Source organism: Microcaecilia unicolor, chromosome 1 (genome assembly GCF_901765095.1).
Source record: "Microcaecilia unicolor chromosome 1, aMicUni1.1, whole genome shotgun sequence".
NCBI classification, from domain to species: domain Eukaryota; kingdom Metazoa; phylum Chordata; class Amphibia; order Gymnophiona; family Siphonopidae; genus Microcaecilia; species Microcaecilia unicolor.
Genome location: NC_044031.1, coordinates 627,935,836 through 627,957,923, shown reverse-complemented (window position 1 = coordinate 627,957,923; position 22,088 = coordinate 627,935,836). Strand labels below are relative to the sequence as shown.

General features: G+C 45.9%; 1 protein-coding gene across 1 annotated transcript in view; it reads right to left on the bottom strand.

Annotated features, from left to right (window-relative positions):
• The window catches only part of LOC115481511 (cytochrome P450 11B, mitochondrial-like), a 94,198-nt gene that overhangs the window by 51,371 nt on the left and 20,739 nt on the right, over positions 1 to 22,088 (bottom strand). Inside the window, exons 3-4 of the mRNA XM_030220711.1 lie at positions 20,696 to 20,895; positions 8,384 to 8,587 (exon numbers count right to left, since the gene is read on the bottom strand). Of these exons, the coding sequence (XP_030076571.1) occupies positions 8,384 to 8,587; positions 20,696 to 20,895 (404 nt within the window). The remainder of the gene's footprint in view (positions 1 to 8,383; positions 8,588 to 20,695; positions 20,896 to 22,088) is intronic.

The following is a 22,088-nucleotide window of genomic DNA, read 5'->3' as shown; positions in this document are numbered from 1 at the left end:
GAAAAGGATATTTTTTCCTGCTGTGACATTAGAATCTTGGAGGAACCATACGATCTTTTATTCCCAGCAAGGGGTATGTTCCCTTTGGGTCCTGCTTATGTTTAAGTTTTTTTGCTTTGTATCCCAGATGCAGATTTTGAGGATTTTGATTAATCTTTCTGGATGGCAGGAGGAAATGGGGTGCTAAACCCTTGGGGGTAGAAGAAGTAGATGAGCAACTGTGGCATAACTCCTTTGCATCCTGCCTGTCAATATTCTCAATTGGATTCAATATGATTTGAAAGGAATGTGGTGCCTTCAAGGCTGGAACATCCACTGATTTAAACAACTTTACATAGCTTGAGCCATTATCTGCATTCCATAGTACATGTAAGACCATGTGATAAATTAAGTGTTTGATATTCTTTTTCTTCAGGGACATGGATTCGATACAACCAAAGTACTTTACATGTATTATGTGAAGGTACTTTCTATGTTCCCAGTGGGCTCACAATTTAAGGTTTTGTAGCCAGGGCAATGGAGGGTAAATGACTTGCTCAGAATCACAAGTAGCAATAGTGGGGTTGACACCCCTGTCTCTCCTTTCCTCCAGGGTATACATTTTCAGGTCCTCAAATGTCTCCTCCTATGTCTTGTGACGCAAATACCATACCATTTTGTCACTTTTCTCTAAACCACTTCAAGTCTTTTTACACCCTTAGCAAGATACGACCTGCAAAACTGAATGCAGTACTCCAAGTGGGGCCTCACCAACAACTTGTACAGGGGCATCAGCACCTCCTTTCTTCTGCTGGTTATACCCCTCTCTATACAGCCTAGCATCCTTCTGGCTGTGGCCACCACCTTGTTGCATTGTTTCATCACCTTGAGATCCTCAGACACCATTACCCCAAGGTCCCTCTCCTTAGCTGTGCTTATCAGTCTCTGTCCTCCTATCTGATACATTTCCTTTGGATTTCTGCATCCCAAGTGCATCACTCTGCACTTCTCGGCATTAAATTGGCATTAAATTTTAACTAATTCCTCTAAAATTACCCAAAATTATTCTAATCATAACAAACCAAACAAAAATAAATAAATAAATATATATAAATTAAGTCTGTGAATGGTACTCAGAGTGATTAAGTGCCTCACATCAAATGGTATAAATACCTAATCTCAATGTGTAACCATCATCGCACCATACCCCTACCGCCTTCTAAAATCCTGGAGGCAAACCATATTATGTTGCATAAGCCAAAGTCAATCAAAAAAGCTGTTATAAACTGCAATCAAATCATCTAGCAATAATTCAATGTCCTGATGTACTTATCTGAGGGCAGTCCTGTTGGTGTTGGTGCAAAGTTCAAATCAATAAAGTTGACATCCCCTCATTGATGTGTAACCAAAAACGTGTTCATCTGTAATTCCAACAAAAGTTCTGTTCTCAACACAGCGTTGTGTTTTGCCGATACAATGGCGTCTTCAGGGGAATAGATGCTTAAACTGTTGTCTTACAATTTGGCTGTCCACGGGTGGGAAACTTCCAAATCCACTCTTCACCCGACATCTTAGACAGATTAAGGGAGGACATTCCATATTATCGCAGCTTGATATGGAATTGATGGCAAAAGATGTTTATGTGTAAATCATTTCTATTAAGACCAAACCAGCAAATATAATATCACACAAAGAATAGACAAATGGTCAATAACGTTTCAACGTTATCTTTGTCCCCCCTCCTCCCATATATCAGGATGCACCCTAACTCCATAGTAGACAAACTAGAAACAAGAGGCCTTGGCTCTGATGGCCTTCCAGATGATACCAATAAGTTCAAAGAACCCCTCTCAAAAAAAACAACCCAACACTGCACTGGGTCACCCTATATCCTTCATAGCGTATTATGAATTCCACTTCCTGCCGTGGGTGACAGGGATTGCAGGTATCTATCCCAATTAGACAGGAAGATTTTTTCCATTTAAGGGAGCCCCCAACCCCTGCACCTTCCAGCATCATTAATGCATGAAATTTGTTGCGCCAGGCCCCAAAAGATGGAATGTCTGGCATGTCCAAACTCCCAGAATGATCTTCTTGCCCACAAAGTAAGCTTTCCTTAGTAGTTGATGTGTACCCTTACCCTGCAGCATAAAAGTTCATGGTGATCTAGCAAAAACCCCATTGGAGAGAAAGGAACTGGGGATTATAATAAAAATTCCAGGAATCGACGGACTGAATTCCAAAAATCCTGAATCAGTGGACAATCCCAAAAAGCATGAAACAGAGTGCCCACATCCAGGTGGCATTTTTGACAAAGTGGAGAATCCAACTTCCCCATTTTAAATAAATGTTCAGAGGTAAGATAAGCTTGGCACAATAAATGAAACTGACATTTGAGAAGAAAGATGGAACTTTATGATAATTATATGAGGTATAATAACCTCAGATTTATACATTTTCCAAAGGAGCCAGTAGACATATTAAAAAGATATCTTCAAGAAATTTTACGAATTCCTCAAGAAAGTCTACCACCTTTTAACCAAGTATATTATGTGCCACAAAGAGAAATATCTCAGCAAGAACAAGAGGTATCTTTTGATGTGTCAGCACTTTTGGAGACCTCTGAAACAGAACAAGCTAAGCCAGCGACTTTGATAGCCACTTTAGTATTATCACCAGATAAAGCATGGCTATTTAGATTGTTTTTTAAAAACAAAGACAAATTGTTTCTTGGATTAAAAGTAAATCTGTTCCCAGATGTTTTGAAAGAGACTCAAAAGAGAAGAAAACTATTTCTTTTGTTAAAATCAGCAGTTGTTCAATTAGGAGCAATATTCTATTTAAGATTCCCTTGCAAATGCGTGATTTGACATTATTTGATAAAATTTGTTTTTTTCAGAACCCTCACAATTAACATCTTTCATAGCCTCTAAAAATACAACAGGAGTAAAATAAGGATAATTCTCTGTTTTTTTCTAAGTCTAAATTAATTTGTATAACAATAGTTTTTCCTCATATACCTCCTGAGATTTGTTTCTTGGATCCTCATTCGAGTGGACTTGAGTATTATTATTATTATTTATTGCATTTGTATCCCACATTTTCCCACCTATTTGCGGGTTCAGTGTGGCTTATAATACATTGTGAATGGTGGAAATACAGTTTGTTACAACTCGGTTATGGATTACATTGTGAGTGGTTATGTGAAAACAAAGTTAAAGTGTCGTTAAGGGAATAGAACAATATTATATTATTATTATATTATTATATTATATTTTATGTTTTCTTCTTGAAATGTTTACTTTTCTTAATCAAGTGTATAATCTTGAAATATGTTGTAAAACAGCATAAGGAATGTCAAGTCAAATGCAAAGTGCTAAGGAAGGCTAAGAGGGACTTCGAAAAAAAGATTGCGTTGGAGGCAAAAACATACAGTAAAACCTTTTTTAGGTATATTAAAAGCAGGAAGCCGGCAAAAGAATCGGTTGGACCGCTAGATGACCGAGGAGTAAAAGGTGTGATCAGGGAAGACAAAGCCATAGTGGAGAGATTAAATGAATTCTTTGTTTCGGTCTTCACCGAGGACGATTTGGATGAGATACAGGTGCCAGAAATGGTATTCAAAGCTGACGAGTCGGACAAATTTAATGAATTCTCTGTAAACCTAGAGGATGTAATGGGGCAATTCTACAAACTGAAGAGTAGCAAATCTCCTGGACTGGATGGTATTCATCCCAGAGTACTGATAGAACTGAAAAATGAGCTTCTTATACCTCATACGATCACTATACAACTTTGTATTTGCTATCCACTGACTGGGCAAATGCCTTTGACGGTACTATGTAAGCCACATTGAGGCTGCAAATAGGTGGGAAAATGTGGGGTACAAATGCAATAAATAAATAAAATATTGTTAGTAATATGTAATTTAGCCTTAAAATCGAGCATGGTACCGGAAGATTGGAGGGTGGCCAATGTAACGCCGATTTTTTAAAAACGTTTCTGTAGAAAAAATGTCTTGCTAGTATAGGGATAGGGTTTTGCTAGTAAAGGGTTAATCATTCTAACAATTTCTGAAATAAATGTAGACCCTCTGAAATGTAGATTCTTTGGCCTTGAACATTACAAGCAGAATGGAATGTACCTAGATATGCTTAGAACCAGACAAGCTGACTAGTAGCCTAGAATTGTCACATATTAGAAAATGTGAGTGTTGACAGACACACAGGCAACAAGCTTCTTTTGTATTCCTGCACATAGAAAATGTATAAGAGAAGCAGGGAGGATTTCTTGAGTCAGACAATCTTCTGACTGCAGTTGGATCTGTCTCCTTGCAAGTAAATAAAATGTTTAAACCTGACTTGGTCTGATGGTATTCGTGAGTATGTTAATTAAAATTCTTCTAACAGTTTCCAGAGGAGATCCGGGAAATTATAGACCGGTGAGTCTGACGTCGGTGCCGGGCAAAATGGTAGAGACTATTATTAAGAACAAAGATACAGAGCATATTCAAAAACATTGATTAATGAGACGTGGCCAGCATGGATTTACTGAAGGGAAATCTTGCCTCACCAATCTACTACATTTCTTTGAAGGGGTGAACAAACATGTGGATAAAGGTGAGCCAGCTGATATTGTGTATCTGGATTTTCAGAAGGCATTTGACAAAGTACCTCATGAAATAATCCAGAGGAAATTGGAGAGTCATGGGATAGGATGTAGTGTTCTATTGTGGATTAAAAACGGGTTAAAAGTTAGAAAACAGAGTAGTGTTAAATGGTCAGTATTCTCAATGGAGAAGGGTAGTTAGTGGGGTTCCCCAGGGCTCTGTGCTGGGACCGCTGCTTTTTAACATATTTATAAATGACCTAGAGATGGGAGTAACTAGTGAGGTAATTAAATTTGCTGATGACACAAAGTTATTCAAAGTCATTAAATCGCAGGAGGATTGTGAAAAATTACAAGTGGACCTTACGAGACTGGGAAACTCGGCGTATAAATGGCAGATGACGTTTAATGTGAGCAAGTGCAAAGTGATGCATGTGGGAAAGAGGAACCCCAATTATAGCTACGCCATGCAAGGTTCCACGTTAGGAGTCACGGACCAAGAAAGGGATCTAGGTGTCGTCGTTGATGATACTTTGAAACCTTCTGCTCAGTATTCTGCTGTGGCTAAGAAAGCAAATAGAATGTTAGGTATTATTAGGAAAGGAATGGGAAACAAAAATGAGGATGTTATAATGCCTTTGTATCGCTCCATGGTGTGACCGCACCTCGAATATTGTGTTCAATTCTGGTCGCCGCATCTCAAAAAACATATAGTGGAATTAGAAAAGGTGTAGAGAAGGACAACAAAAATGATAAAGGGGATGGGACGACTTCCCTATGAGGAAAGGCTAAAGCGGCTAGGGTTGTTCAGCTTGGAGAAAAGACGGCTGAGGAGAGATATGATAGGGGTCTATAAAATAATGAGTGGAGTTGAACGGGTAGATGTGAAGCGTCTGTTTACACTTTCCAAAAATATTAGGATTAGGGGGCATGCGATGAAGCTACAATGTAGTAAATTTAAAACGAATCGGAGAAAATGTTTCTTCACTCAACGTGCAATTAAACTATGGAATTCATTGCCAGAGAATGTGGTAAAGGTGGTTAGCTTAGTGGAGTTTTAAAAAGGTTTGGACGGCTTCCTAAAGGAAAAGTCCATAGACCATTATTAAATGGACTTGGGGAAAATCCACAATTTCTGGGATAAGTGGTATAAAATGTTTTGTACTTTTTTGGGATCTTGCCAGGTATTTGTGACCTGGATTGGCCACTGTTGGAAACAAGATGCTGGGCTTGATGGACCTTTAGTCTTTCCCGGTATGGCAATACTTATGTACTTATAATGTTTGCGACACTATGAAGAATCGATACCATAAACCTCTATGTTTTAATAAGAACTGTTTTATACTGACCATTTGAAAGTTTTTTTTTTTTTTGCTGTAGATCTGTTCAATGCCTCTTTATAAAGTATATTACCAAAAGTACCTATGGGGACTTTACTAAATAGTTCTTGTAATAAAAGTATTTTTTTAATCATTTTGGGAGTTGTGGTTTTTTTTTTTCTATATAAAGAATGCCTCCTCCGCAGTGACCTTTAAATGTAATGACTTGTAACTTGCACTCTTATGTAACCCACAGTGAGTATGCATGGTAAGTAAAAACTTGTATAACCCATGGATTATATTTGTGAAAATATGGTACATAGAATCTCTAAGGAAGAGGAAGGGATAATAGATTACATGGATGGGCAGACTAGATAGGCCATTTGGTCTTTATCAGCATTTATTTTTCTATGTTACTACGTATGTTTCTGTCCCTGGAGGGGACATCAAATCACAGAGAGGGATTTGAACCTGTAGGCCCTGGGTCATGTCTCACTGAAATTTGTGTGTAGTTAGCTATGGGGCATTTAACCATCCAGGTGCCAATCCTGGCTGGTTAAATGTTTTTGCATATCGGGGGGGGGGGGGTATGTCTATGGTAACTGAGGAACAGAAGAAATAAATTACATTGTATTTCAGTATCTCCTGTTGGCACCCCTATGTGTCCTTCAGGAGAGTAGCAGACTCCTGTTTCATAGCTGCTAAGATTTGGCTCATTGGAATGAGGGTACTAAACAGTATGCTTGCCATTGTGTGGTTTCCCCTTTAAAAGCCCTTCTTTTTTTTTAGTTCTGGGCAGAGTCAATTCACGGTTAACTGTGCCACAGAAGAAAGAAAAATTGACAGGCAGGAGGCGGCAGTGAGCAGTGCGGGAACACCGCCCTTGCACCGGCTTTCCTGAGCTTTTAAGATGAGAGCAATCTGCCAATGAGAGAAATGTTGCTGATTCACCTGAGATATGGCTAGTCCCCTGCTTGTTACATGAAAAGAGGAGCTAGTGACTGAACCCCGCTGTCCGATAGTGGGTAGTGTGGGATCTATTTTCTTTGATGGCAAACAGCTGCTCTTACTTTTTCATCCCAGGCTTAACTTGGGAGTTCACTGCCAGAATTCTCTGCTTACTGGAGGGAAGTGAACCCAGGAGCTAGGTGCTAATCAGTTGTTTACTCTCAGATCTGGAGGCAATAGCCATTTTCAAAACAGCAAGGAAGGGAAGAGATAATGAACGGGTAAATCAGTCTTTGACTTCTTTTTCTGAAGGGGGGGGGGGGGGGGGGGGGGGGGGGAGCTGGATAGATCCCAGGGGCTGGTTTGGCTTATGGGCTGTAATTTACCTGTCCATGTTCTAGACCTTCCTTTTTATTAAAAAATGATTTCTTATTCGAGTATCTGGGCATTTGTACTGCATATCTCTATCATGTATCCCCTGTAGCTCAATTCTGCACTGCCTCACCTCTATCTAAATGCTGCAAGAGGTACAGCCTTCAGATTTCAACAAAATATTCTGGTTCTGATCTCACAGATACTCTTACCACCTCTTTTTTCCCCCTGCTGAATAAGTCTTCCTATGCACCTTAGATTCCTCTAGCTCTGGTTACCACTGTGTTTGCCCTCACCAAAGCCAAATTTATTCTGGGATATGTACTATTGGGAGGAGCACGGTGAGGCCGCCAGATGTTTCAGACTACAGCTTCCTAGCCATTTAGATTATTATAAGACTAGGAAAAAATGCCCGTTTCTGAGTGCAATGAAACGGGCGCTAGCAAGGGGCCCCCTCCCTCCGTCCCTCGGAGCTACTTGCGTTACTTGTTCAGGGTTCGCGTTGGCCTCGCGTTTCGGCCCTCGAGTGTTATAGCTCCGCCCTCGACGTCATGACGCGAGGGCGGTGCAGACACTCCAGGGCACACCGGATATCTCGGGCGCCTCAACTTCCGTGGAGGCTTCAGAATGTTGGGGTTGCCTTTTATATAGAGAGAAGAGAGATTTGGTGATCAGATAAGGGAAAGGTGTGTGTGTGTGTTGGATTAAAGTTTGGTTTTGTAAGAATGAAAGATGAAAGTGACAAAGGCTGGAATAGTTTACCAATGAAGGTGGTGGAATAAGCATTGTAATACACAGAAATGCAATTTATATCTGTTAAATTTTGGCTACCCCATAACTGAGCTCCTACAATGTGGCTGAACATATGAGCAGTGTTAGCTACCTTCAGGGGCACCGTTCCCCATGGAATGTTTTGGAATCAGAAAACACACATAGATACATTTTCAAGTCTGAAGAAAACCTAGCTGCACAAAGAACAGGTTCAAACGTTTGTAGGTACACTGTACCACAACAAATTTCAAAAGTATGGTAAAAAGTTACCTGCAGACTTTGTCACCAACATGGCAGTCTAAATACTGACCCTCGAAAGCAGCTGTAGAGAAAGGTTTGAGAGCACTAGTGAGAAAGGAATGCTGTGATAGAGAAAGCTGTATTACCATGACTGAAAATGACATCCCAGGCATCAATATGCTCTTGCCACAATTTGCTTTTTGTCCACTGAAGGAGGCCATGGGGCATGTAGAGGAGAGGCAGGGTGGTCTTTAGCATGGTCTCCACAGCACGAATGAACTGCACAACTTCGGCATTGGGATTTTCTTCTAGGAGTCCCAGACGCTGGCCATAAAGAATATAGTTGCTCGCTGAGAAAAACAAGAACAATGAGACATATTCAGTGCATAGGCACAGTGCTGGTATACAGAGACACAGCACCTATCACATTCAGAAATGTAGCATGCAGGAAGTACAGAGACACAGCTTCCCAAGTTTCTTGATATTGAATATTCACAGTTGATGGAAATCAAAAGGGCCTACCACACACCATTGAACATGCAATCTGGCACCAAACACCCCAGAACATTGTAGACTAGTAAAAAAGGCCCGTTTCGGTAGGCAATGAAACGGGTGCTAGCAAGGTAATTCCCCCTCCCATCCACCTACCCTCCCTCCCTCCCGAGTTCCAGACCTCCCTCCGTTCCTTCCGAGTTCCAAACCCCCCCCCTCTGTCCCTCCCGGCCGAGTTCCAGACCCCCCTCCCTCCCTTTCAGACCCCCTCCATGCCTTCCGAGTTCCAGATCCCCCTCCCTCCCTCTCAGTTCAAGGCCCCCTCACGCCCCTCCCACCGCGTTCCTGACTCCCCCCTCCCTCCCAGTTCAAGGCTCCCTCACGCCTTCCACCGCGTTCCTGACTCCCTCCGATTTCAACACCCCCCCTTCGCGTTACTGACCATCTCGACCCCCCTTTCCGCCAGATACCCTCCCCCCGCCGCCATCGCGTACCTGTTCTTGTTGTTCTGACGCTGCCTGGGACCGTGGATCCGTCGGAAGTGGTCTGCTTCCGTCGGTAGATGAGACTGACGTCACTGGCCTCCATCTGCCATTGGCTGTCCTCTCCCCTCTCACATCGCAGCGCTCCTCCAGGGTCTTCCTCCAGGGGCAGTGACGTGGAGGGGAGAGGAGGAGCGGCTGCAGAGAGGATAGCCATTGGCAGATGGCGGCCAGTGATGTCAGTCTGATCTACGGACGGATGCAGACCATCTCCACGGTCCCAGGCACCTTCAGAACAATGTCACCAGACAACAAAGGTAGAAAAAATCATTTTATTTTCATTGTAGTGTTTGGACTATGTCCAATTTGAGAATTTACATCTGCTGTCTTATATTGCACTGGGTATACTGGAGCTGTAACAGCTTACAGAAATGATTTATAATGGAAAAAAATCACAAGTGATTTTTTTTCTTCTATACTGGTATAATATTTTCAACGAGACTTGTTTATACGCACCATGGCTGGTATAAGGGGTGGAGCCATAGATGGTGACCCTCCCCCCCCCGCCCATAATAAGTACATGTACCTTTTGTTCTACAAAAAAAAAGTACTATGCATACATATATAAGTTCTAATGGCATCTACATTCATATATACTTTAAGATGACTCCTTTGCCCTTATTCTGGTAGCATTCACTCCTTTCAAGGCACACAACACTGACACCCTGAGAGTCCTAAGAAGCTGGAGTGGGAACCCAGGATGTTGAGGTCAGAGACCAGTGCATTACCCATTAAGCCACTATCACGCTTATTTTCAAAAGAGGAAGACGCCCATCTTTCGACACAAATCGGGAGATGGGCGTCCTTCTCACAAGGTCGACCACATCGGCACAATCGAAAGCCAATTTTTGACACCCTCGACTGCTTTCCGTCGCGGGGATGACCAAAGTTCACGGGGGCATGTCAGCGGGGGGGGGGGGGGGGGGGTGAAGCAGGTCAGGCCCCTGTCATACATCACACTGGACCCACAGCAGGGGCAGGTGGGGGGATGTGAGGACAGGGGCCCACTGCACCACCAGGCTGTTTTTTTGTCATGTGTGGTCCAGGGCCCTTACAGATGGGAGGGGGAAGGTCCAGGGGTTCACTAGTTCACCAGAGCTGACACTGCAGCCCAGGCTGATACATACAGCCTGGGTTGCCTTGTCGGAACAGGGGGAGGATCTCCCCTTAATCCTAACACCAGCTCTGAGCTGACATAGGGTTAAGGCAGTAGAAGCATCTCTGATCATGAGAGGTGAATTCCCTGGCACGCTCGTTGTTTGTCACACTAGAGGCCTCTGATCATTCTGCAGGGTAAATGCGACCACTAGCACTAGTGTGGCACTAGTGGCCTCTAACGCCGGCATTGATCACCTTTGATCATCTCCCTGACAGATGTGACCCACAGGGGCTTCACAGGTTTGTAATCCACAGGTCACTGCAATTCCTCAAACTTCCAGCTGAACAGGCCTCTTGCCAGGAGACAAGCACAGACACAGCCCTCCCGTGCCTCTCCCTCCTCAGGATCCCCTTGCCCAGGATTTACCAACTCTAGACCAACAGTCTTTCTTTTCTCCTTTATTTACTTTCTCCAACACAGTCTTTGATACACACAGCAGGTTTTGCTTCAACTCTCCCTTCACTCCCTTCTCATTACCCCTGGGAGATGAAACGGGTCACATCCAACCAGTGGTGTGCTGGTAAATTTTTAACAGGCTCTCTCCCTGGTCCACCTCGGCGCCCCCCCCCCCCCCCCCATCCACCTCTGCGCCCCCCCCCCCCCAAATTGCAGAGCTGGCTATAGCCGGGGGGGGGGGGGGGGGGAACTATTAAATGATCCCAGGTTCCAATCTAATTCATGTTTAATGTGGGATAAAATGCCATAAATAAGTAAATAAATATAAGCTTTTAATGTTGAGCACCTGATTCTCAAGGTGAACATATTCCAAACACTATAATGAAAATAAAATGAGTTTTTTTCTACCTTTGGTGTCTGGTGACTGTTTTTCTGATCATGCTGGCCCAGTATCCGATTCTGCTGCTATCTGTCCTCTTAACTCCGTTTCCAGGGCTTCCTTTCCATTTATTTCTTTCCTCCTTTCGTCTTCATTTCTGGTCCTCAGCTTCTGCCTATTTTCTCCATCCATTTGCAGTTATTCTCCTCTCTTCCTTTTCCCTCTTCTCATCTCATTCCTCACTCTTCCCTCCTCTCCACCCATATCCAGCATTTCTTCTCTCTCCCTTCCCTCTCCTCCACCCATGTCCAGCAACCCTCCTCTCCCCTGCCCTCCATGCACCCATGTCCAGCAACCCTCCTCTCCCCTCCATCCACCAATGTCCAGCGACCCTCCTCTCCCCCCTGCCCTCCATGCACCCATGTCCAGCAACCCTCCTCTCCCCTCCATGCACCCATGTCCAGCAACCCTCCTCTCCCCTCCATGCACCCATGTCCAGCAATTCTCCTCTCCCCTCCATCCACCAATGTCCAGCGACCCTCCTCTCCCCCCTGCCCTCCATGCACCCATGTCCAACAACCCTCCTCTCCCCTCCATGCAACCATGTCCAGCAACCCTCCTCTCCCCTTCATCCACCAATGTCCAGCAACCCTCCTCTTCCCTGCCCTCCATCCACCCACCCATGTCCAGCAACCCTCCTCTCCCCTCCACCCACCAATGTCCAGCAACCCTCCTCTCCCCCCTGCCCTCCTCTCCATCCACCCACCCACCCATGTCCAGCAATCCTCATCTCCCCCCTGCCCTCCCCTCCGCCATCTTCCAGCCCTCTCCGCTCCCCTGGTCGTCCATCTTCCGTCTGCTCCCCGATAGTAGCCCTGCTGGTTTCCTTTCTGCGCTGCCGCCGCCATCCTGCCTTTAAAAAATTAATTTTCCCTCGAGGCGCGCCAGCGTTGAAGTGAAGGCAGCAGGCTCAGCTCAGTTCCTGCCTTCGTTCCGTTCCTTCGCATCATGGCTCCGCCCTTGCCTGACGTATTTCCTGTTTGCGCAAGGGCGGAGCCATGATGCGAAGGAACGGAACGAAGGCAGGAACTGAGCTGAGCCTGCTGCCTTCGCTTCAACGCTGGCGCGCCTCGAGGGAAAATTAATTTTTTAAAGGCAGGACGGTGGCGGCAGTGCAGAAAGGAAACCAGCAGGGCTACTATGGGGAGCAGAGGGCAGACGGAAGATGGATTTGCGGGGCGGGGGAGCGGAGGCGAGCCGGCTCGCACGGGCCAACAACCGGCTCGCAAGATGCCAGAAAATTTAACAAACGGCTCTTGCGAGCCGGTGCGAGCCGGCTCCAGCACACTACTGCACCCAACCACTGTCAGTCTCTAGACCCACTCACCCCCGGTTGGAATGCTTTGCAGCCACTTCTTTCCCTCTTTCATTAAGTCATCAAACCATGTGGCCAGGAGCCCTCTTACTTGCCCTCCTTTAGCTTGTGCTCCTCTACAGCCCTCTTTACCAGCTGCATCCCATCATCATTATCCCACTCTCCCAGCTTTTTCCTATTTGGTGCATTCAGCCCTCCCAGATCTGCCTCCTTTCCCCTAGGATTCAGGGACTCATAGTAGTGGATACCCCACTACCTCCTCCTCCTACCCGGCCTCTCTTGCAAGGGCTGCTGGGACTTGTAGTCCTTCAGTTTCATTGCCCTCATTGGTGAAGGAGACAGGCTGCTTTCCCGCACCTGCCCTTCTGATTCTGGCCCTTTCAGCTCTGTCCTCCTGGGGTGATCTAGGGTACCCAAGTGACCTCCCTCTTCCCGCTTCCCTCGCTGTGCAACCCTCGCTCCCTGCCTGATCACACAGAGCATTAGCTTCCATCACACAGCATTCCCTGTACTACAGCAGTTCCTCTACAAGACTACTTTCCTGCATGTATTGGAACATGTACGTCCGTTAATTATGATCATTAACGTGCCAGTGTCAGTAACGCTTAACGCACCACAACCATGGTAGCGCCTATAGGCGCTATTGCTGCCACATGTTAATGGCGGTCTCAATGAGTGTAGAAAGCAGATCTACGTTCGCTGCATCAGGGGCGTAGCTATGGGGGGCCATGGGGGCCTGGGCCCCTGCAAACTTCATCCAGGCCCCTTGTTTGGCTGGTGGGGGTCCCCAACCCCCGCCAGCCAAAGCCTTCAGCGCCGGTCTGGTGCAGCCGTGTTTGCTGCCCTGTTCTGCTTTCTACTTGCTCCTCCTGTGCACACTGAGGCTCCTTTACATGAAATTGAGATGGAGCGTCAGTGTGCACAGGAGGAGCAAGAAGAGCAGGGCAGCAAACACGGCTGCGCCAGACCGGCACTAAAGAAGGCTTCGGCTGGCGGGGGTTGGGGACCCCTTCCAGCAAAGGTATTTGTTTTTGCGGGGGGGGGGGGGGGAGCAAGAAGGCAGTGAGGGGAAGCGGCAGGGAGGCAAGGCGGTGGGGGGGGGGGCAGCACTCAAAATGTGCCCCCAACTTCGGGCTCTGGCCCCCCTCCCACCGTGAGGTCTAGCTACGTCCCTTGCTTGTGCTATTTTTTATAGTGCACCTTAGTAAACATGCCCCATAGTTTGTCATAAGTACATAAGTACTGCCATACTGAGACAGACCGAACGTCCATCAAGCCCAGCATCCTGTTTTCCAACAGGGGCCAATCCAGGTTACAAGTACCTGGCAAGATCTCAAAACAGTACAATACATTTTATGCTACTTATCCTAGAAATACGCAGTGGATTTTTCCAAGTCCATTTTAATAATGGCTTATGGACTTTTCTTTTAGGAAGCTATCTAAACCTTTTTTAAACCCTGCTAAGCTAACTGCTTTTACTACATTCTCTGGCAACAAATTCCAGAGTTTAATTACACGTTGAGTGAAGAAATATTTTCTCCAATTTGTTTTAAATTTACTACTTTGTAGCTTCATTGCGTGCTCCCTAGTCCTAGTATTTTTGGAAAGAGTAAAAAGTACAAATGAGATTGAAGTGGATAGAGCACCGTTCACGGAAGAGAGTGTGTATGAACAGCTTGAAAAGCTAAAGGTGGACAAAGCCATGGGACCGGATGGGATCAACCCCAGGATATTGAGGGAGCTCAGACAGGTTCTGGCGGGTCCTCTTAAAGATTTGTTTAATATATCCTTGCAGACGGGAGAGGTTCCGAGGGATTGGAGAACGGCGGAGGTGGTCCCTCTTCACAAGAGTGGTGATAGGGAAGAAGCTGGAAACTACAGGCCGGTAAGCCTCACTTCGATTATTGGAAAAGTAATGGAAGCGATGCTGAAGGAAAGGATAGTGAATTTCCTGGAAGCCAATAAGTTGCAAGATCCGAGACATCATGGTTTTACCAAAGGGAAATCATGCCAAACGAATCTCATTGAGTTCTTTGATTGGGTGACTGGAGAATTGAATCAGGGACGAGCTATGGACGTAATCTACTTAGATTTCAGCAAAGCTTTTGACACGGTTCCCCACAGGAGGCTCTTAAATAAACTGGATGGGCTGAAGATAGGACCCGAAGTGGTGAACTGGATTAGGAACTGGTTGACAGACAGAAGCCAGAGGGTGGTGGTGAATGGAATTCGCTCGGAGGAGGGAAAGGTGAGTAGTGGTGTGCCTCAAGGATCGGTGCTGGGACCGATTCTGTTCAATATATTTGTGAGTGACATTGCCGAAGGGTTAGAAGGTAAAGTTTGCCTATTTGCGGATGATACTAAGATCTGTAACAGAGTGGACACCCGGGAGGGAGTGGAAAACATGAAAAAGGATCTGAGGAAGCTAGAAGAATGGTCTACGGTTTGGCAATTAAAATTCAATGCGAAGAAATGCAAAGTGATGCACTTAGGGAATAGAAATCCTCGGGAGACGTATGTATTAGGCGGGGAGAATCTGATAGGTACAGACGGGGAGAGGGATCTTGGGGTGATAGTATCTGAGGATCTGAAGGCGACGAAACAGTGTGACAAGGCGGTGGCCGTAGCTAGAAGGTTGTTAGGCTGTATAGAGAGAGGTGTGACCAGCAGAAGATAGGAGGTGTTGATGCCCCTGTATAAGTCGTTGGTGAGGCCCCACCTAGAGTATTGTGTTCAGTTTTGGAGGCCGTACCTTGTGAAGGATATAAAAAGAATTGAGGCGGTGCAAAGAAAAGCTACGAGAATGGTAAGGGATTTGCGTTACAAGACGTATGAGCAGAGACTTGATGACCTGAACATGTATACTCTGGAAGAAAGCAGAAACAGGGGTGATATGAAACAGACGTTCAAATATTTGAAAAGTATTAATCCGCAAACGAACCTTTTCCGGAGGTGCGAAGGCGGTAGAACGAGAGGACATGAAATGAGATTGAAGGGGGGCAGACTCAAGAAAAATGTCAGGAAGTATTTTTTCATGGAGAGAGTAGTGGATGCTTGGAATGCCCTCCCGCGGGAGGTGGTGGAAATGAAAATAGTAACAGAATTCAAATACGCGTGGGATAAACATAAAGGAATCCTATTCAGAAGGAATGGATCCTAAGGAGCTTAGCCGAGATTGGGTGGCAGAGCTGGTGGCGGGAGGCGGGGATAGTGCTGGGCAGACTTACACGGTCTGTGCCCTGAAAAGGACAGGTACAAATCAAGGTAAGGTATACACAAAAAGTAGCACATACAGTGGGGGAAATAAGTATTTGATCCCTTGCTGATTTTGTAAGTTTGCCCACTGACAAAGACATGAGCAGCCCATAATTGAAGGGTAGGTTATTGGTAACAGTGAGAGATAGCACATCACAAATTAAATCCGTAAAATCACATTGTGGAAAGTATATGAATTTATTTGCATTCTGCAGAGGGAAATAAGTATTTGATCCCCCACCAACCAGTAAGAGATCTGGCCCCTACAGACCAGGTAGATGCTCCAAATCAACTCGTTACCTGCATGACAGACAGCTGTCGGCAATGGTCACCTGTATGAAAGACACCTGTCCACAGACTCAGTGAATCAGTCAGACTCTAACCTCTACAAAATGGCCAAGAGCAAGGAGCTGTCTAAGGATGTCAGGGACAAGATCATACACCTGCACAAGGCTGGAATGGGCTACAAAACCATCAGTAAGACGCTGGGCGAGAAGGAGACAACTGTTGGTGCCATAGTAAGAAAATGGAAGAAGTACAAAATGACTGTCAATCGACAAAGATCTGGGGCTCCACGCAAAATCTCACCTCGTGGGGTATCCTTGATCATGAGGAAGGTTAGAAATCAGCCTACAACTACAAGGGGGGAACTTGTCAATGATCTCAAGGCAGCTGGGACCACTGTCACCACGAAAACCATTGGTAACACATTACGACATAACGGATTGCAATCCTGCAGTGCCCGCAAGGTCCCCCTGCTCCGGAAGGCACATGTGACGGCCCGTCTGAAGTTTGCCAGTGAACACCTGGATGATGCCGAGAGTGATTGGGAGAAGGTGCTGTGGTCAGATGAGACAAAAATTGAGCTCTTTGGCATGAACTCAACTCGCCGTGTTTGGAGGAAGAGAAATGCTGCCTATGACCCAAAGAACACCGTCCCCACTGTCAAGCATGGAGGTGGAAATGTTATGTTTTGGGGGTGTTTCTCTGCTAAGGGCACAGGACTACTTCACCGCATCAATGGGAGAATGGATGGGGCCATGTACCGTACAATTCTGAGTGACAACCTCCTTCCCTCCGCCAGGGCCTTAAAAATGGGTCGTGGCTGGGTCTTCCAGCACGACAATGACCCAAAACATACAGCCAAGGCAACAAAGGAGTGGCTCAGGAAGAAGCACATTAGGGTCATGGAGTGGCCTAGCCAGTCACCAGACCTTAATCCCATTGAAAACTTATGGAGGGAGCTGAAGATGCGAGTTGCCAAGCGACAGCCCAGAACTCTTAATGATTTAGAGATGATCTGCAAAGAGGAGTGGACCAAAATTCCTCCTGACATGTGTGCAAACCTCATCATCAACTACAGAAGACGTCTGACCGCTGTGCTTGCCAACAAGGGTTTTGCCACCAAGTATTAGGTCTTGTTTGCCAGAGGGATTAAATACTTATTTCCCTCTGCAGAATGCAAATAAATTCATATACTTTCCACAATGTGATTTTCCGGATTTAATTTGTGATGTGCTATCTCTCACTGTTACCAATAACCTACCCTTCAATTATGGGCTGCTCATGTCTTTGTCAGTGGGCAAACTTACAAAATCAGCAAGGGATCAAATACTTATTTCCCCCACTGTATGAGTTTATCTTGTAGGGCAGACTGGATGGACCATGCAGGTCTTTTTCTGCCGTCATTTACTATGTTACTATCGTAAACAATAAGAAATATAGAATCTAATTTATTAAGGCATTGTAGATTCATCATTAAGGAGAAACATACCATAGCATACCACAGTTTAGAACTGGTTGAACAAGAATACATTAACCAGATAAAGCAATGCTTATAAAAGAAGACATTAAGTCATACAGTTGGCTATAAGCATGTATACACCTCAGCCCATTTTAATTTTACTGTATCCAGGTACAAAGAAGCTCAGGATCTGTGTAAGAGGCCATGTGACTGTGGTGAGTGACTTTCATTTTAGCTGGATATAGGAGGCCAAACTGTGCACCGAGCTTCTTCAGATCCTGCTGAAGAGAAAAGAAAGCTTTTAGTTTAGCGGCAGTTGATGCGGCCAAATTGGGGACGATCAATATTCTGTGGCCCTGGTGAAGAACTAAACATTTAATTTTAGCAGCCAATAATATTTGTAAGGTTTTGCGAGTAGCAAAGTAACTTATCCTATATAATAATTCTCACCTCCAACATTCTGAAGGTGCCTGGGACCGTGGAGGTGGTCTGCTTCCGTCCGTAGATCAGACTGACGTCACTGGCCGCCATCTGCCAATGGCTGTCCTCTCTGCAGCCGCGCCTCCTCTCCCCTCCACGTCACTGCCCCTGGAGGAAGACCCCGGAGGAGCGCTGCGACGTGAGAGGGGAGAGGAGGAGCGGCTGCAGAGAGGACAGCCAATGGCAGATGGAGGCCAGTGACATCAGTCTCATCTACCGATGGAAGCAGACCACCTCCGACGGATCCACGGTCCCAGGCAGCGTCAGAACAACAAGAACAGGTACGCGATGGCGGCGGGGGAGGGTTTCTGGCGGAAAGGGGAGGGTCGAGAGGGTCAGTAACGCGGAGGGGGGTGTTGAAATTGGAGGGAGGGAGAGTCAGGAACTGGGAGGGAGGGGTGATCTGGAACTCGGAAGGGAGGGAGGGAGGGGGGTCTGGAACTCGGAAGGGAGGGAGGGGGGTCTGGAACTCGGAAGGCAGGAAGGAAGGAAGGCATGGAGGGGGGTGCTGGAAGGGAGGGAGGGAGGGGGGTCTGGAACACGGCCGGGAGGGACGGAGGGGGGGTGGTCTGGAACTCGGAAGGAACAGAGGGAGGTCTGGAATTCGGGAGGGAGGGAGGGAAGGTAGGTGGGTGGGAGGGGGAATTACCTTGCTAGCGCCCGTTTCATTGCCTACCGAAATGGGCCTTTTTTACTAGTCTACAAGGTTCCTGGGGTGTTTGGTGCCAGATTGCATGTTCAATGGTGTGTGGTAGGCCCTTTTGATTTCCATCAACTGTGAATATTCAATATCAAGAAACTTGGGAAGCTAAGTCTCCAGGAAGGAGGTCACATCTGAACCCTCTGCATCCTTGGGGAGACCAAGGATCTAGACGTTATTCCTCCAGCTGCGAATAGCTAAGTACTCCAGGTCTTCTTTTAATGTAGTAATGGCAGAAGAATTGTGCTGTAATTATGGAATCAGTTGTTCAAGCCGCATGGTACAGGAAGTGAGATCTTCAATAGTTTGCTGTGAAGTAACGATTTGTGAGTTTATCTTTTCAAGTTCTTGTCTCATGTCCCTTGAGATAGACGGTTCTACATGAGTTCCATGATTTTATGGAGCTCAGTTAATACAGGATTTTCCATAGCAGAGTCACCACAAGGCCCGCCAGATTTATCAGGCGAGGGAGGGTTAGACTTAAGCCTTTTTTTTTTTTTTTTTTTAGATTTTTTTCCAAAAATAGAATTAAAAGAAAGTGTGTTGTAGGGTACAAGAGGAGTTTATAGAAATAAACTAATAGAACTGTTCCAAAGAGAGGGCAAAGGACCCTGAAGGTGAAGGTTGGTTCCAGTTATTCTACTATTCATTTACACGCCGACTTTTCTTGTGGCTTTTCTTTGATCTTTCAGGGGATTTAGAATGGCTTCTGTGTCTACTACTACTACTACTACTATTTAGCATTTCTATAGCGCTACAAGGCGTACGCAGCGCTGCACAAACATAGAAGAAAGACAGTCCCTGCTCATAGAGCTTACAATCTAATAGACAAAAAATAAAGCAAGCAAATCAAATCAATTAATGTGTACAGGAAGGAGGAGAGGAGGGTAGGTGGAGGCGAGTGGTTACGAGTCAAAAGCAATGTTAAAGAGGTGGGCTTTCAGTCTGTGGCTTCGATGATGCCCTGGAGATTTGGATCTTGATTGATGGCGTCTTTCCCTGGATCTGCTTCGATGGCGCCTTGGACTTTTACTACGATGTCGTTCCCGGCGTGGTGAGGGGCTCCTCCACTTTGGAGAGCGGCTTTGCCTTCTTGGAGATCTACTTCGACTCCACCGATAGCGTGGTGAAGGAGATCTGCATGGTCTATCTAAGTCTCGATAGCTTCTTCTGTGGTGATCAGGTGGTGGGACTCGCCGGTGCCGGAGGGAGAATGCTTCGGGAAGTAAAAGTGACCTCGCGGATGGGAGAGCGCGGGCAGAAGAGATAGGAAAGGATTACAGACTCGGGAGGGAGCTGAAAAATAAAATATTTATTGGGTTGAGGCGCATAGGTGCCATTTTTTCTCAACAGCTGTTTAGGGGAGCGACCGTTCCCCCTGCGCCCCACCTGGCTACGCTTCTGACCCTCCCCTACTCCCTAGAACACATCTGAGGTATGCAGTGCCCCTCTCTGCTGCTATATGCCCTCTCTGCTGCTATATGGGATGACACTAGGATCAAAGATGATTAGGAGGACTCCAGGGAGCTAAGGCTGTTATGTGTGGGATGGGGTTATGTGTTGGTGGGATCCAAATTCAATGCGGGAGGTTGGGGAGGGGGCAATCAGGAGGAGGATTTGGACCTGGATGGGGGGGTCAGGGGGGAGATTAGTTTGGGGGAATGGATCACCATGGCTTTTGGGTTTATGCGGGCTCTGGATGGAATGAATACAGTAAATGCCCATCTGTACAGGGCTCAATCCCTGCATTAATGTACAGGGCATAATCCCTGTATTTAGCACACAGACCTTGCACTTACTCTGAGTTATGTTTTGCAGTTAACACGGGCTAAGTGCAAATAGTTACTGATCCTTCCTAAAAGGCCCCTTGGGCTTGCTAGTAGGCTGGTCTAAATCCCGCTGTCTCTCTGCCACTTCCTTCCCCCCAGGTACATACATTCCAGTGTGAAGCGGAAGAGGTCTGCATACAGATCCACCGTCAGCGTGCCCCGGGTATTCTTTTTGATGCGTCGATGTAATAATGTGGCAAAGTCTGCAGCCACCTCTTGGAGAAAGGGAAAAAACTTCCGGACTCCTATGGGATTCAGCACTTCTTTATTTAGGATCAGACGGTCTGAGCGCCAATCCTCTCCATTTCTGTGATAGAGGAAATAGAAGAGAGGGATTACAGGACAGAAAGTGAAGAACTTCCATGGGGCTGTTATGAAAAGTATGAACCAATGTCAGCAAGAAAACATAGGAGTCTCCAAGGAGACAAATCCCTGGACTTATAGGGTAGGAGCTCCCAAGGGCTCAGTCCCTGTCCTTATTGTACAGTGAAAACTCCTCGAGGTTCAGACCCTGCCTTTATCATACAACAGGAGCACCTATGGTACAGTTTCTGAACTTATTGTGCAGAAGGAACCTTCAAGGGCTCAGTCCCTGTCCTTATTATACAGCAAAGAGTTCTTGAAGGCTCAATCCCTATCATTATCTAGCAGGAGCTCTTGGGCACTCAGACTGTGTCCTTATTATACAACAGGAGCTCCAGGGGACTCAAAGCCTGCTTTTATTACATATCAGGAGGTCAAAGGAATTCAGACCCTGTCCTTATTATACAGCAAGAGTTCCTGGAGGATCTGTCTCTCTCCTTATTATATAGCAAGACTCCTGGAGACTCAGACCTTGTCATGGGGACTTGGACCATGCCTGAATTATACAGGCAGACCTCATGTGCACTCAGATCGTGTCCTTATTATACAGCAGGCGCTCATGGGGACTCAGACCCTGTCCTTATTATATAGTAGGACTCCTGGAGGCTCAGGCTCTGCCTTTATTATAAAGCAAGAAGATGTATGGAATATGGAGAATAGTGAGAACATATGAACATAAGAATAGCCGTACTGGGTCAGACCAATGGTCCATCTAGCCCAGTATTCTGCTTCCAACAGTGGCCAATCCAGGCCACAAGCACCAGGCAGAATCCCAATTAGTAGTACCATTCCATGCTACCAATTCCAGGGCAAGCAGTGGCTTTCCCCTATGTCCAACTCAATAGCAGGCTTTTCCTCCAGGTACTTGTCCAAACCTTTTTTAAACCCAGATATGCTAACCGCTGTTACCACATCCTCGGGCAACAAGTTCTAGAGCTTAACTATTTGTTTTTAAAGCATTTCCATGCAATTTCATAGAGTGTCCCCAGTCTTTGTACTTTTTGAAAGAGTGAAAAATTGATTCACTTTTACTTGTTCTACACCACTCCAGATTTTGTAGACCTCATTCATATCCCCCCTCAGCTGTCTCTTTTCCAAGCTGGAGAGCCCTAACCTCTAGCCTTTCCTCATATGGGA